At 45.1% G+C, this 16,556-nt stretch overlaps 1 protein-coding gene across 1 annotated transcript in view; it reads right to left on the bottom strand.

Annotated features, from left to right (window-relative positions):
- Positions 1-1,592: 1,592 nt before the first annotated feature.
- efcab11 (EF-hand calcium binding domain 11) overlaps positions 1,593-16,556 on the bottom strand; it is a 96,117-nt gene continuing 81,153 nt past the window's right edge. The window contains exon 6 of the mRNA XM_066675686.1: positions 1,593-2,472. Coding sequence (XP_066531783.1) covers positions 2,391-2,472 — 82 coding nt within the window. The 3' untranslated portion in view covers positions 1,593-2,390. The remainder of the gene's footprint in view (positions 2,473-16,556) is intronic.

Below are 16,556 nucleotides of genomic sequence, written 5' to 3'. Positions count from 1 at the left end.
TTGTATCTGCCAAGGCTGATTAATGATATTTCATCCTCTCGATGTTCTCCTTTTCTTTTTGCTGCTTCGCTCTCTCTCTCTCCCTCTCTCCCTCTCTCCCCTGCACGTTCTCTCGTTCTCATTTCCCTCCAGCTGCTGAATTGTGGGGACTGTGCTGGCAAGGATGACTTCATTTAGGCCACATCAAACTGCATCATAATGACATATACATGCGCAGACGCAGCGTCACAGTGCTCTCTGCATGCATGTTTACATTAGATGTGCCATACACATTACAGGAACATGCAGTATCTAACCATGTCAAGGTGCAGCTGTGGCTGATTCATTAACCCTCCCACTGACACACACACACACACACACACACACACACACACAGCCCTGTGCCAAGGAGCCCAGGTTGTCTATCATATCAGTGCAGTAGCTATGAGACCCAATTAGAAGTGCTAATCAGCATAAAGCTGTACTTTCTACAGCAGTCCAAACAAGTGCTCTCTCTCTCTCTCTCTCTCTCTCTCTCTCTCTCTCCCTCTCTCTCTCTCTCCCTCTCTCTCTCTCTCCCTCTCTCTCTCCCTCCCTCTCTCTCTCCCTCCCTCTCTCTCTCCCTCATCTCTCTCTCTCTCTCCCTCTCTCTCTCTCTCTCCCCCCTCTCTCTCCCTCTCTCTCTCTCTCCCTCTCTCTCTCCCTCCCTCTCTCTCTCCCGATCTCTCTCTCTCTCTCCCTCTCCCTCTCCCTCTCTCTCTCTCTCCCTCCCTCTCTCTCTCCCTCTCTCTCTCTCTCTCCCTCTCTCTCTCTCTCTCTTCCTCTCTCTCTCTCTTTCTCCCTCTCTCTCTCCCTCCCTCTCTCTCTCCCTCTCTCTCCCTCTCTCTCTCCCTCTCTTTCTCTCTCTCCCCCTCTCTCTCTCTCTCTCTCACCCCATAGATGTTGTCTTGTCGTCCCTCCCCCTTGCGATGACTAAATTACTCTTGATTATGTTGAATCTGGCCGGTAACTGTCAGACATGGAATTATTTTCTTCACAGTCAGTCCACACCGACTTTAAGAGAGAGCGCCTAAGCTACAAGCAAAAAGCAGCCACAAGCACAATGGAATACGTTCTTTTCCTTTACATAGTTGGCATAAACAGCAGGCGCCCAATGTTTTATTCTGTAGCTTTTCATTCCATTGGCGAGACTTAAATTGGAACCACATTGCAACATAGCACCATGTCTTTCTTTTCTTTTTTTGCCGTACAGAGTTTGGCCCAGGGCATTGTACTCCCCGTCCCACCTCACTACACTTACACACACACAAACCCCACCGACTGAATGGCGGGATTCACTTAATCAAGTTTCAAAGAGCGAGGTAAAGATTAAACCAACTAGTTCCTGATCATTTTCGAGGAGCGGGCTGTTGCTGAGAATGAGCCATGTGTGGATTAAACACATATTTGATTAAAACAGCATTTGATTATTTTTTTTTTTTCCCTCCAAGTCCATTTCCTTCCTCGCTGCCTCCTGAGCCCCCTGATGGATTTGTGGGTAGGCGCCTGCTTGCACTGTGTCATACAGATGAGGACTCTGGACTGATTACAAAAACAAATTAATCTTTATTCAGACGGGAGTGCAGTAAATCTCTCAAAACACAAACAAGTATTTACAGCTCTATAATCGCGTGTAACAAGAGGAGTCACATAAAATCCCCTAGAAGGGTCCGCCTTGGTTTTTTTAATGCGTGGCTGCAGAGGGGTGGTTTTGTGCAAAACTGATTAAAAGCAGAATCTGATTACGATCGTTCATTTTCAGTTCGGAACGCCACCTGCCTGTTTCCCAGGTGCAAACGGGTTCAGTGAAGAGGATTATAAGACATCCATGTGTAATGGGACAAAACAAGCGGTATAAGGGAGTCCTTAGGAAACACCTGGAAAGCACTCTGCAGGAAAAGGAGCCGAGCCTAATAATATTGGAGGGAAAAGGGGAAAAAAAAGAGGAGAGAGGACCTTAGTGAAGAGCACAGCCTAGTAAATTAAAGCTGGCGAGATTGGGTTTATCCTTAATGCAGCTTGTAAGACAACTGGACAATAGGAATGTGGGTGTCCCCATTCCACAGCACAGCTTCACTCCCACTGGATCGATATGACATCAAAGCTCATCATCAAACTCAACTCAAGGCACTGAAGCTGGTCTGCCATTCAATTGACAAGGCCAGGGTGCACTCTCCTAATGGCTGACTGTGGTCTCTCAGAGAGCATGGTGTGGGTGGGGGCGGGGGGAGGGGGTTTACCTGGCAGAAGCTTGAATGAACAGTAAGGGACTGAAAGTGTTTGTACTGAAACGTAAAAATTGGGCAGGTCCAGATGGCTGTAAGGTCATAACCGTTTTTCTCAGACGCTTCTTCAGTGACCACCGTAGCATCTCAGAGGTTGGCCAGTCCATACGCGATAACCTTCTCAAAGTCCCTGAAGCTGATGTGGCCGTCCGAGTCGTGGTCCACGTGTCTGTCAGGAGAGAAAAAAATTCACAGACTAAGAAGAGCCGTGGTGGACGGCGGTGGTTACTCAGGCAATAAGGTTTCATGGATGGTGTAAGTACCTCCTTTGAGATCAATTAAGTGTGGTTTTATCTCTTATTTACAGCACAACCAACAAATACATGCTTGGATTAAGAAAAAAAAGGAAAAGATCTAAGTTGAATTTAGGTCAACGAGAAAGACATCAGTAAATCAGGTCAGGACGTCTGGACAAAAGTGCAATCATAGTGATTGGCCAGGTGTATGATGCATATGCATCGGTGGGTGGAGTAGGCAAAATTGTACTCAAGTAAGAGTATAGTTACTTTAGAAGAATATGACTCAAATAAAGGTAAAAAGTAGTCACCCAATGAATCACCTGAGTAAGAGTAAAAAGCACTAAGTTTGGGTTTTCTTCAGGTGACTGTCTGTGAGGAGTGTGGTGTGTTCTCTCTGTGTCTGCGTGGGTTTCCTCCGGGTGACTGTCTGTAAGGAGTGTGGTGTGTTCTCCCTGTGTCTGCGTGGGTTTCCTCCGGGTGACTGTCTGTGAGGAGTGTGGTGTGTTCTCTCTGTGTCTGCGTGGGTTTTCTCCAGGTGACTGTCTGTGAGGAGTGTGGTGTGTTCTCCCTGTGTCTGCGTGGGTTTTCTCCAGGTGACTGTCTGTGAGGAGTGTGGTGTGTTCTCCCTGTGTCTGCGTGGGTTTCCTCCGGGTGACTGTCTGTGAGGAGTTGGTGTGTTCTCCCCGTGTCCGCGTGGGTTTCCTCCGGGTGACTGTCTCTGAGGAGTGTGGTGTGTTCTCTCTGTGTCTGCGTGGGTTTTCTCCGGGTGACTGTCTGTGAGGAGTTGGTGTGTTCTCCCCATGTCCGCGTGGGTTTCCTCCGGGTGCTCCGGTTTCCTCCCATGGTCCAAAAACACATGTTGCAGGTGGATTGGCGACTCAAAAGTGTCCGTAGGTGTGAGTGAACGTGTGTGTGTTGCCCTGTGAAGGACTGGCGCCCCCTCCAGGGTGTATTCCTGCCTTGCGCCCAATGATTCCAGGTAGGCTCTGGACCCACCGTGACATTGAACTGGATAAGCTCTTATAGATAATGAAAGAATGAATGAATGAATGTCATGATATACATTTGCCCCTAACAGTTCTTAAACATGAGACACATTGGGTCACATCTCGACTGCTAATAGTGTATTTTTCCTTTCTCCAATTCAACAAGGCATGTTGTCTTCAATGTAAAAAAAAACAAACTGATAAATGCAATGGCAATTCCAGGCACTACAAGTTTCAGATGGCCACAGATTGTATAAAACAGTCATTGGAAGCATGCAGTCCCTCTTTCCAGTGCCGTTGGCAATGTACTGCAATAACAGAATGGCAGCAGTGGTGGCAAAGCCCACACACTCGTCTCCCTCCTGAGCTGCTCGTCTTGCACTGTAAAGCCACGAGTGAGTGCTGCCTGACTGACTTGAGTGAGTCGGTGCTTGACTTATTTCATGTCCTGATGGAGGGCCTTCCCCAGACAGGTGGTGGGCGTGGGAGGGAGGAGAGTCGCTCATTTTCAGCTGACTGAGCCTTTTATCAGGGCTGGGGATGAAGGCATGCAGTAGGAGCAGCCAGCTCAGAAGGAAGGAGCTTCTGCAGAAGGGCTGGGTTTTCTACATTTTCTCCCTGGCAGTGGACGTAGACGACATTTCAGCTAGGCAAATATTATTCTTTCGGTGGTATGAAGTTGGCACATACATTGTATACCACAAGCTTACCATAGAATACAGTGTCCAGTACAAAGCATGTATTACAGGTTGAACATGACTCATGATTGCTGACCTTGTGGTTAACTGTTCGCTGGCAGCATAACACAGTGGGCAATGGTTTATAAAACGCATGCTTATCTTTTACAGCACTACACATATGCTCCTGAAGAGAATGTGAGAAGACTGTATTTTCCTCATTATCTTTGTCACAGTGTATAATTTCTTTTCTTTTCCATGGTTCACTTACCTAGTTCTCTAAACAGTTAAAGAGCCCAGCTCAGGTAAATCCCGCCCCCCAACTGCTGAAACATATGTATGGCGTCAAAATAGGTTATAAAGTTCTGAGAACCAAAAAAACAGAATCATTCATTATCTGTAACCCTTTATCTGGACACTTTGGAGTCACCAATCCACCTACCAACGTGTGTTTTTGGACTGTGGGAGGAAACCGGAGCACCCGGAGGAAACCCACGCGGACACAGGGAGAACACACCACACTCCTCACAGACAGTCACCCAGAGGAAACCCACGCAGACACAGGGAGAACACACCACTCTCCTCACAGACAGTCACCCGGAGGAAACCAACACGGATACAGGGAGAACACACCACTCTCCTCACAGACAGTCACCCGGAGGAAACCCACGCAGACACAGGGAGAACACACCACTCTCCTCACAGACAGTCACCCGGAGGAAACCCACGCAGACACAGGGAGAACACACCACTCTCCTCACAGACAGTCACCCGGAGGAAACCCACGCGGATACAGGGAGAACACACCACTCTCCTCACAGACAGTCACCCGAGTCACAGACAATCATTAATATTGAGAGTTAGAAAAACAGGTTTGTAAACAGAATATTTCCTTGAAGAATCCGTTTTCGCTTTCATTCCACCTTTTCTCGGAAGTTTCTCGCTTTTGAACTTTGTCGGGGGTCGGGATCTAGACATTGGCTGCTAAAGTTAAGCCCTGCCCACCCAGCAGATTCTGCACACCCTAACCCTGATATGAACAAGGTAATCTCTGAACAGACTGCAGACTAAGGCCCTCCAGGACTGGACCTGGACACTTGTTTCCCAGTGAACATTTAGCCGTTGATTCAACGTTGAAATAATGTAATGACTGCCGTCTAATCAACGTTCTCTTAAGGTTGAAAATGAAAGTTGAAAAGACGTCCAAACACAGACATTGAAAAGACGACTATTAGACGTATTTTGGACGTCCATTGACGTTATTAATTGGTCCCGAAATAAATTACTTGTATAAAACGCGTTTTGGACGTCCACTAACGTTATCGATTGGTCACCACTTAACTAACTTATTAAGATGGAATTTGGACGTCCATTGACGTTTAAAATATGTCCTTGACGGACAGACTACTTTTAGACCTATTTTGAACGTCCAGGGACGTTCCTTGTTTACTGGGTTCTTTCTTGTGCATTGTAATTGTCAGTTTGTGTGTGTATCTGTACTGATATCACACTGTGGTGTTTCTCCATGTTATCTTCAAATCTTCAAAACATTTCGTTCCATATGTATAGCGTTAAAATAGGTTCTAAAGTTCTGAGAGCCAAAAAACAGAATCCAAAACCAAGAAATGTCATTTTGTAATTGATAAAACTGTCATTAATATTCAGAGCTATAAAAACAGGTTTATAAACAGAATATTTCTGTACATAATCGTCTATTTTAAGTTTAATATTCTTGAAAAATCAGTTTTTGCTTTCATTCCGCCTTTTCTCGGTTGCGCTTCTCTCAGTCTCGCTTTCGCCTCAAGAAGTTTCTCGCTTTTGACTTTTGGCGGGGGTCGGGATCTAGACAGTCATTGGCTGCTTAAATTAAGCAGAAATATACTATTACATCGTTTTTAAGCAGAAAAAAATAACAACAATTAAAAAAAAATCTGTGAACATTTGGTTATATTGTAAACCACAGAATCTTACCAAGATTCTGATTTCGTATAAAATATATAACGTAGGTTTTTATGTAATGTATATCTACCACAAAACTAAAGTTTAGAAAACATAGTGTATGCCTATAAACAGCAAATGTATACAATTATGCAAAAAAATATCCTTAAAGCTGCACAGCGAATAACGAAACAAATAAAATACAAAACGGACGGTACGCTGAGTTGGTGTAGTCTGTCTCCTTGGGTTATAGCTCACACTGGTCACTGAGTTCTCCTCGTGCCATTTTTGAGTGTTGGGTGTTTCTCGATTTGAGCAGGTTAACAGATTTGTTGTCTTTCCCCCAGACAGATTAGTTTGTGTTCTTCTTTCATATCTCACATACTACTGTGGTTTGTTGTACATCTGATTTTTTGTAAGGAAACCAGCTACAACAATTCATTCATTATCTGTAACCCTTATCCAGTTCAGGGTCACAGTGGGTCCAGAGCCTACCTGGAATCATTGGGCGCAAGGCGGGAATACACCCTGGAGGGGGCGCCAGTCCTTCACAGGGCAAAGCTACAACAACGATAGATATTATAATGAATAATACAACACGGCACAGCCCTACTTTACATACACTTTATTCAAATCAGCAGTAAACTCCCAGATTTAGTAGGTGTTCAGTACATCAGAAAACAGTATCAGATTAAGCTCTCCGTGACAGGGACTGGGTTTCCATGAAAGTACATTATGTAAAACAATCAAATGTACTCGCTCCAGTATTAATTATAGATACTACATCTAAAACTGAATCTGATTCTCTGCATGACACTGGATGTGTTAAAACAATATCAAGGGACTAAGGCTACTTGCCAAGGTTAAAATACAGATATCAGTATCATATCAGTTCCTCTCAGCGTGTCTTTGTACCAGTTCAAAGCTGGTACTTTAGCCACTGCCCTATCCTCCGCACACTCCAGAGCCATCTCAGTAGAGCACAGAGGGAGTGTTTCTCTGTGTTCGCAGAGCCAGCAAACGCTCGATCGCATCGGCAGACAAGCGAGGATGAACGAGCAGATAAAGACGATGCGAGAGCAAGCTGAATTGCATCAGGGAAGGAGGGCATTACAGAGTATTGGAGGAGCTTTCTCCTTCACTCAGTGCCCACTTCTCAACTGGAGATTAAACACAAATGGCCATTCAGCTGCTGGAGTGGAATCTCCTATTTCCTGCTCATTGGATCTCCGTTCCTCTCTCTGCTGCCTATTGCCAATGTAATGTCACGCAAATCTGAGAGCGTCCGTGTTCCCCCATCTGATAAGACCACGCGTACATGCGGAATTTATCAAGTGGCCGCTGGAACTGAAGCCAGAATCAATCTGGGTGAAAGTCATACAAGAAATCTTCTCCTGTGGGTGAACGAAAGAACAAACATGGGTGGTGGTATTCGCGAGGGGAGGCTGTGTGTTTTCCTGCCTCATTCGCTCACTGTGTGATTTCTCTATTACTCCAAGCAGCAGACTGATCGAGTGCAAACACAGCAGATGTGAGGGAAATTTGGTAGCAACAGGGAGGAGAATTAAAACAACATTAAGTATCCAGCAACTGGAAAATCACACTTTCCTGTTCCGTGTGGGTGACTCCCGTTCAAATGGAAGTGTGCTACGGATCTAATTAGATACTAATGCAGTCCTCCCCGTGGAGGAGCACCATTGAGATGTCCTCCATGCCCCTCTTCAGAGACCCTACACCTCTCCACTGCTCTCAACACATGCTTAAGACACCACGCAGTCCTCCAGCACAGGCAGAACTAATGCTGTGGATGTGATCACACAAGCTATTGGCTATTGAAGCTTGATTAGGGATAGTAAAAAGCAACAGCATGTGCTAACCCCAGTCTAATTACACGGTGTTAGAGACCCCTTTGAAAGCACTGTGTTTATCTGATTGCTATAATATTAATGTTGAAGCAAGGTTGAAGGTTGGCAGATCGGTTCTGCCGGACAGTCCTCCTGTCCTTACGTACACACCAGGGACTCCTCAGAATTCTTCTTCTGAAAGCCTGCCAGACAGAGTTATCACAACACTGTCAGTCAAAGGAAAAGTCCGGAATATCTTACCAAGACCAATGCAAGTCAGGCAATGTTCCCAAATCATAGGTGACAGTTGCACATCTCTAAATTTTATCAGTAGTCACCAGCCCTCCTTCTGGAGAACTGCCTTCCTGCCAAGTTCCACTCTCTGACCCAGAAGTCTGAACTCTAAAGTGGTGAAACTTTCATGCGACGACTAGCACTTACTTTGTTTAATGTGTTTCCTGGTTTATGATTTTAAAGAAATTTCAGGATGTGCTGTTTAAAGTAACACTATGTAGTATTCTACCCTAAAATTGCAGCTTCAAAACCATTGTGATGCTCCACTTACCTGTAATAGGGAGAACAAAGCCTATGTCATTGTTACTCCAGGCTCAGCACTGCAGAAACTGCACTATATAACTACTGGGGGAGGGTATGAAACCATTCCCCTTCTCCTCCCCCTTGATTTCAGGACAGAGTTGTAAATATTCCTGACACTCTGCAACTCTTGGAGCAGAGATACCAAATCCTACCCAGTGTTCCTTTAATGCAAGTTGCAAAGAACTAAAGTTACATGCAAAGTTTCCCCACGTAAACCCAACTTGATATGGCTTCTTCAACATTTACCCACAGCTGTAGTCTCAGGGATACCAACTGCCCTTTCTTCAGCATCCCCTGGCCATACTCTTCCAGCATCTTCAGCATCTTCTAGCATCACAGCCCTTGAACGGTGGAGTTACCACAGTTTTTTTCATCTGTCTCTTCAGTCTCTCACTTTAAACCCCAATTCAAAACAGTCCTCTTTCCTCAATGTGCTTGTTTACTTTACATTCTTGTTGATAACGTTGTTTATTTGCATTCACTGCTGTGATCCGCATGCCCAGGCACTGACCAGGCTTCAGTGGGCAATGAGGAACATCCTGAAAACTGAGCAAGGATGGAAACTCACGTATGCAGATCTTCTAATTGCTGCGTTGTCACAGCTAGAATACTGTCATAATCAAAGTAATACCACACGGTTATGGGATGTTGTTCTCATTGTGAGGCCGCCTGGAAGCTGGATCTGCGGGAGCTCAGCCGATTGACTCGTCCAAGCAGCAGCTAAACTCATCCAGACGTCTCTGAAACACTTGCCGTCGTGTGATTGGTGTTGTTTCAGATAACGCTTGCTGTAAAGGAGTGAAATAAAGCCTGAACAAATAGAACAGCAGGAGCGCCAGCCTTCTTAGGCACATAGGATTTGGGCAGAAGCAGAATCACTGTGGAACCGTGAATGGGAAAAAAGCCTGGGCAGCATGTCCTCAGCAAAAACGTGTTGGACAACCCTAACTGAGATAAATATTGCCTGGCCAATGTGTTGCTCTCACTTCTCCGTGCCAGTATTCCCTGCGGAGGATGCAGCACTCTTCCCAGGAGACACAGCCCAGTAATGACATCATCAATGCGCACCAGAGGCACAGGTATATTAATCTGAGGGCTGCTCGGCTGTTCTTTTATTTTCTTCATTTTATTCTTTTATGTTTTTTTTTTTTTTTTTTGAAAAGGGAGCAGTGGGAAAGGGGCATGGCAAAACACAGGCGCTACTCTGTCACTGTCAGAAGAAGCACACTTAGCTCCCATACTGACGCTGCAGAAAAGTGAGAGGAAAGATGCTTGCACGACCTCTCTCTGCGCAAACACAGAGCGTTATGATTTAGAGCGCAGAAAAGCACGTGTCCAACTTGTGCTATGAGGCAGTAAATCACAGTAAGATTTGTTGTCAGCTGCGGATGTGGCCAATTCAGGTCCAGAAAGTAAAAATCCCCACCACAATTTTGTTTCAACTGCCCTCACACCTCTGAGGTGGGTTTAAGATGTTTACAGAAGCCAGGTGTTGGAGTGAAATTCTGTGGTCAGGTGTAAAAAGGTATGGATCCCGTATCTGGCTTAGAAGTAGCTCATAGGCTTTTACGATGAAAGCTTTATATATATATATATATATATATATATATATATATATATATATATATATATATATATATATATATATATATATATATATATATATATATATATATATATATATATATATATATATATATATATATATATATATATATATATATACACACACACTGGAGGGACTGGTAGGTGGCACGGTGGTGCAGCAGGGAGTGTCGCAGTCACACAACTCCAGGGGCCTGGAGGTTGTGGGTTCGATTCCCGCTCCATGTGACTGTCTGTGAGGAGTTGGTGTGTTCTCCCTGTGTCCGCGTGGGTTTCCTCCGGGTGACTGTCTGTGAGGAGTTGGTGTGTTCTCCCTGTGTCCGCGTGGGTTTCCTCCGGGTGCTCCGGTTTCCTTCCACAGTCCAAAAACACACGTCGGTAGGTGGATTGACGACTCAAAAGTGTGAGTGTGTGAGTGAATATGTGTCTGTATTGCCTTGTGAAGGACTTTTGCCCCCTCCAGGGTGTGTACCTGCCTTGTGCCCAATGATTCCAGGCAGGCTCCGGACCCACCTCAACCCAGAACTGGATATACGCTACGCTTGCAGATGATGAATGAATATTCATTTATTTATTTGGAGAGTAAATTAATTTAAACACATGAGTAAATTATTATGTCTCTCACACATACATTTTTGAGCAGTAAATATGTGATGTTATTTTTGTTTGTTCTTTATGTAATTTTTGTACTTTGTTTTGTTTTTTGCAGGCGACATGAACTCACTTGACCAATCACTGCTTCCTTGAGTGTTGTCATAGTGACATCAAAGATCTCCCAGCAACCAGTACTTATTGTCAGACATTAAAAGGATTACTTTGTCCTCTGCTTCATCACAGGTGGTGAATGAATCTCCAAAAGCTGCTCAAACTGGGCAGCAGGCACCATGGGAAAGCCGTCATAACATTCTACTCCTGCGCGAGGGCAAACTCTGCAGGCTACTTTCACCTTTTCCAAAATGATAAATGGGCTGCATTGTGTTAGTGTTTAAAGTCAGGAGGAGAAAAAAATATGAATTGCACAAAGCCTAAGGGTCCATCAAGGTATGAATGTCACATGATGTGCACCGGTGCAAACCACAGGAGGGTGGGTACCCCCTGGGGCTTGGTCCTTCTCAAGGTTTCTTGCTCATGCTCTGAGGAGGTTCGTCCTGAAAAGGTCACTTCAGGTTGCTCCTGGATTTCTGTACAGTTCTGTAAATTAATAAATTTACCTGATAGCAGTATTGATCTTTAGATTTAATAGTATTAATAGATCAAACGTAGCCATGCCAGTAGTAAACCTCTACGGATATAATTGCTCTGTGCTTCAGATTCTTGAAGTTTGATTTCTCAACACTGCATGAGGTTCCTTTCAGTCTGTTTTGACAGAAATGGAAGAGCAGACCAATCAAAGCATGTCGTGTTTGTGTTGACATTCTTTTATCATGAAATAGCAGACTGTTAATTTCCTTTAAGTTCAATTAAATATTCTCTGATAACATGGAAAATGTGGTGTTATTGAAACTGTTCAGTCCTACCCAGCACTACACCTGCGATCTCACAAACAAAAACACGGTGCTCCTGCAGGCTGAGAGGCAGTGAGAGAGCAATCGTGTTAGTGAGCCGTGCTCTGATTGTGCTTTAATTGGGACTCCTCACGGCGCTCGTAGCGCATCTCCTTTTCATGCCCCCACCCACCCCCTTCTGGCAGGAGAGGGCCGGGGCCGTGTTCTCGGAGCAGAGCGTTTTCTTCTCTGATCGATGGAGAGCTGCCGCACCACGGGAGAGATGTTACGGCTACAGCCCCTTTTTAGATTAACTAAATCACTTCCATTAAAAGCGGTGCGCCGCGCTGTCATGGCAACCCCTGAAAGCATCAATGGGAGTTGCGAAATGGGCAGCAGAAATTTTCTTCCCTGCTCATAGCCCCCAGACGTGATATTGATGCCTCTGTCATGGGTGGCTGGCTCTCGCCTCCGCCGCTACCTGCCGAGCCTACAAACGAGACGAGGCTTAGGCCTGGCAGTGTACGACAAGCATCCATACATCTAATCCCAGCGCATACATACATAATCCCAAAGCTGCTTAAACACAGGCGTCGCCGCACTTATCCACCGCGACGCAGTGCTTTCTTCAAATAACACAGCAGATCAACACCCACTGTGATCAGGAGTTTGGTTTAGTTATGGATTTCACAGCTACAGTTGTATCTCACAATCAAGATGTGCACAATCACTTGGCACACACCCGACAGGGCCCCAGTCCATCACAGGGCATCACACATTCACACCTACATTGAACAGCCAATCCAGAAACCACAGCGCACCGTGGAAACCCACGCAGACACAGGGAGAACACGCCATACTCCTCATTGACCTAAGGTGGGGTTTGAACCCACAACCCCATGACCCTGGAGCTGAGTGAAGTGGAAAACCCACCACTGTGCCTTCAGTATCTCCATTTTCTTCTGGGTTTTATTAGTTATGCACTGAACTACAGGCAGCTGCTAGTGTTAAAGTCTTACTGTGCATATAACTGGGAGAAATGCATGTGCTGTAAACTAGAAACCTTTAGCACACAGAAGCTCGGTGTCACTTTCATGATTTGCTCTTTCAGAGAACAATAAACACAGACGCTGTGTCCAAACCTGAGCCCTATTCACTTTACATTAGGGCTGGGCGATATGTCCGAAAATGTCTGTACATTGCCATTGTACTAAATGCTCAATCTCAGTCAATCTCAATATATATATCAAGACTGTTATAATTTTTAAAGGGCCTCTCTCTAAAATATTTACATTATTATCAGAACATAATATACATGCACACAGTATGAAAATGACTTGACTTTACCAGGAACAGTGTAAATCATTTTGACTACCCCAGCCATAATGGAAAAACTTCGCACCATAAAATCTCTTATCATAAAAAGGTGGTACCCCTTTAAAATAGCACTACACTTATATACAAGGTTTATACGTGGTTTAAAATCTACATGATTATTCATTAGGTTGTAAAAAGTCAGTAGTGATCATTTTAACACTGAGACAGAAATGTGTTCAAATGAAAGTGAACTCTTTATTGTCTAACACTGAAAGTGTCAGATAACTTACTGAAAATGTCAAGGTTAACAATCGGTTAAAACCTGAGGATGTGAATTTCATATGTTAAGGTGCACCTCAGAATCATCCGTGTCTTAAAAGACATTCTATCGGTGGTTAATTGATTAAACATGGTGGTTAAAGGGTTAAACTTATTAACAAATATGTGCTGAAGCTGACAGGCGTGATGCTGACTGTTGGAGAAGACAGAATAAGGTCAGTATCCTGCAGGATTTGAGATTTAACAATGTAGATAGGTGTGGGTTCACTATTTGACAAATAACAGGTCATTGTTACACTTTCTATCAATGTGCTATGATTGACCATTAATGACTTTTAAGGCGTTTACAGCCTAAGTATTCATTTATTGTCTGTAAGCGCTTATCCAGTTCAGGGTTGCCAGTATCCGGTGGGTCCAGAGCCTACCTGGAATCATTGGGCCCAAGGCAAGAACACACCCTGGAGAGGGCGCCAATCCTTCACAGGTCAACACACACACACACTCGCACATTCACACCTACAGACACTTTTGAGTTAATAATCCACCTACCAACGTGTGTTTTTGGACCGTGGGAGGAAACCAGAGCACCTGGAGGAAACCCACGCAGACACAGGGAGAACACACCACACTCCTCACAGACAGTCACCCGGAGGAAACCCACGCAGACACAGGGAGAACGCACCAAACTCCTCACAGACAGTCACCCAGAGGAAACCCACGCAGACACAGGGAGAACGCACCACACTCCTCACAGACAGTCACCCGGAGGAAACCCACGTAGACATAGCGAGAACACACCACACTCCTCACAGACAGTCACCCGGAGGAAACCCACGCGGACACAGAGAGAACACACCACACTCCTCACAGACAGTCACCCGGAGGAAACCCACGCGGACACAGAGAGAACACACCACACTCCTCACAGACAGTCACCCGGAGGAAACCCACGCGGACACAGAGAGAACACACCACACTCCTCACAGGTCCCTGGAGCTGTGTGACTGCAACACTAACCTTTTATAAACATCTATATGTGTAGTTATATTCTTAAGTTGTAATAAAAGAGCAATCAGTCATGTGTGTCTTGTGTCATAAAAACATTTTAGATCATTACCTTCGCAAGCATTTAAAGAAACAGAAAGAGTAATAAGATAAATTAAGAAGGTAAAAAAAACAAACCCGTCCAATACAAAGTTGTGAACTGTAAATGTATTGCACTAACTCATTAGAAAACCTGTAACAGCGTGTAAACTAGAACATTTGTTCCAATAAATATCTAGAACACTTGTTGCCAAGCGCAGTAGTGTTAGAGATGAGGGGTGCGGACTGACGGAGGGCGGACGCAAACGCTAATAACACAGACTTTACTCACAGGGAATTAACAAAACAAACACAACACGACTTGAACAGGAAGCGAGCATGAAACGGGCGTGAAACGAGCAAGAGAATGAGCACAAGAAACGAGACAAACAATACGAAGAAGAATACGAAGGACCCTACAAAGAGCATAGCAAACGAAACAAAGAACCATCCAAAGAACAACGCAAACGAAACAAGGAACACTGAACGACACCAGGAAGTGAAGGAAGGGGACTTAAATACACTAACAAACGAGAAACACCTGAAGACAATAACGAGACAGAGGCAGGACAAAGGTGGGGCTAGGGTGGAACCAGGGCGGAGCTAGGAACAACAACAAAACAAAGCCATGTGCTGAGAACAGGAAAACAGACGAGACGAGACGAGGGCGTGACAAGTAGCCTGATCTATGGCATCAGATTCAATACACAGCGATGAGTAGTGTACAAATAACGTACCCCAGTGGATAGTGGATGCCTGTAACACATCATGTTGTTTGGTAAAAAACCCAGGAGGCAGTGTCCAAAATCGTTCACTACCCTCTATAATAGTGCACTACATAGTGAGTAACATAGGGAATATTTAATAGGGAGCTGTTCCAAACACAGTGCTAGTCTAGTATTAGTTTCAAATACAACTGAAACGTGCCTGTTCAATATTAACAGCAATCTGCCAAAACTGATGTGATTCCAATACCATCCATTCCTTTTTTTTTTTCCCCTTCTTCTCCCTAAACCCCACTCGCATCACATGTCTGCAGCCCCCACTGGAGGACGGAGAGCTGTGCCAACAGGGACAGCCTATTCTTAAACATCCTGCAGGAGTGGACAGAAAACTAAGCTGATCCTCCAGCCGCTCCACACACACACGTCTCTGGAGATAGCGATGCCAAACAGCCAAACACACAGGCTGCCAAGCCCCGCAGCCGCGCCGGCACACATGCACGGACAGACACAAAGACGCAGACAACACAGAGACACAAGACAATCGCTTCTATCTGTCCACCTGATACTACAGCACGATGCACAGCAATACCGCAGGCTGAAAGAGAGCAGCAGATTGTCACGCCCCACTGAAATCCTGACACGTTCTCAGCACAAAAGCCGTAAAGGTGCAGCTTGTGGTTATAAATTAGAACGTGCTTACTGGGAGGAAAGATTGATGACTGCACTGTGTGCGTCCCGTGACTCTCCTGCTTAGTTAATAGGGGACTGCGGTGACTTTTCACATCTGCAATCACGCAAGTTACCGAGGAGGCAGGCTCTTAGAGGGAATTAAAAGAGACGTCGGGGAGACATCCCCACAAAACTTGTTGGCCGACTAGAGGATGAGGCAATTTGTCTGGAGGGTCTGCAGGTGGTAAATGGATTATGTAACTGGGAGCGGGAGCCACGGCTTCTTGGAGCATGCAGACACAAACTAATGGGGAGCTCATGTTGGCTGTTCTTGTTTTTCTTTCAAGACTATGGATTCCTAATAAATGTTTACCAACTCGCTTTGGCCCAAACACCCTCGACAACAATCCGTTTAAGTCACGGGAGAGGAAAAAGTCAATTTATTTAAATCCGCCTCTTATCCCGAAAAGTCGTCCCGGCTCCAGCTCCGTCCCAAGCCACTGGCTCCATTTGGCACCGCTGTCATTTTCAGCCATCTCCGTAATAATTCCTGGTCTTAACCCAGTCCCTATCGTAGGGAACCTGATATTCAATCATCATCTGCTCCGAGAGAGGCCAATTCACTGTTTGTACTACTCCACAATTTATCCCACTTTAAGAGCCTCTGCTGCGAGAGGCTAAGAAAGAGGGGGGAGGAGGGGCTGTGCTGGAAGCTTTTAACAAAAAGCTAGATTCATCATCAAATTTGCTCAGTGTTTAATCAGCCAGCGTAATGAGAGAGACTGTAGTCTATTCAGGCCCAGTCATTCC

This window comes from Hoplias malabaricus, chromosome 1 (assembly GCF_029633855.1).
Source record: "Hoplias malabaricus isolate fHopMal1 chromosome 1, fHopMal1.hap1, whole genome shotgun sequence".
Lineage (NCBI taxonomy): Eukaryota > Metazoa > Chordata > Actinopteri > Characiformes > Erythrinidae > Hoplias > Hoplias malabaricus.
This window is presented reverse-complemented; position numbering and strand designations above follow the sequence as displayed.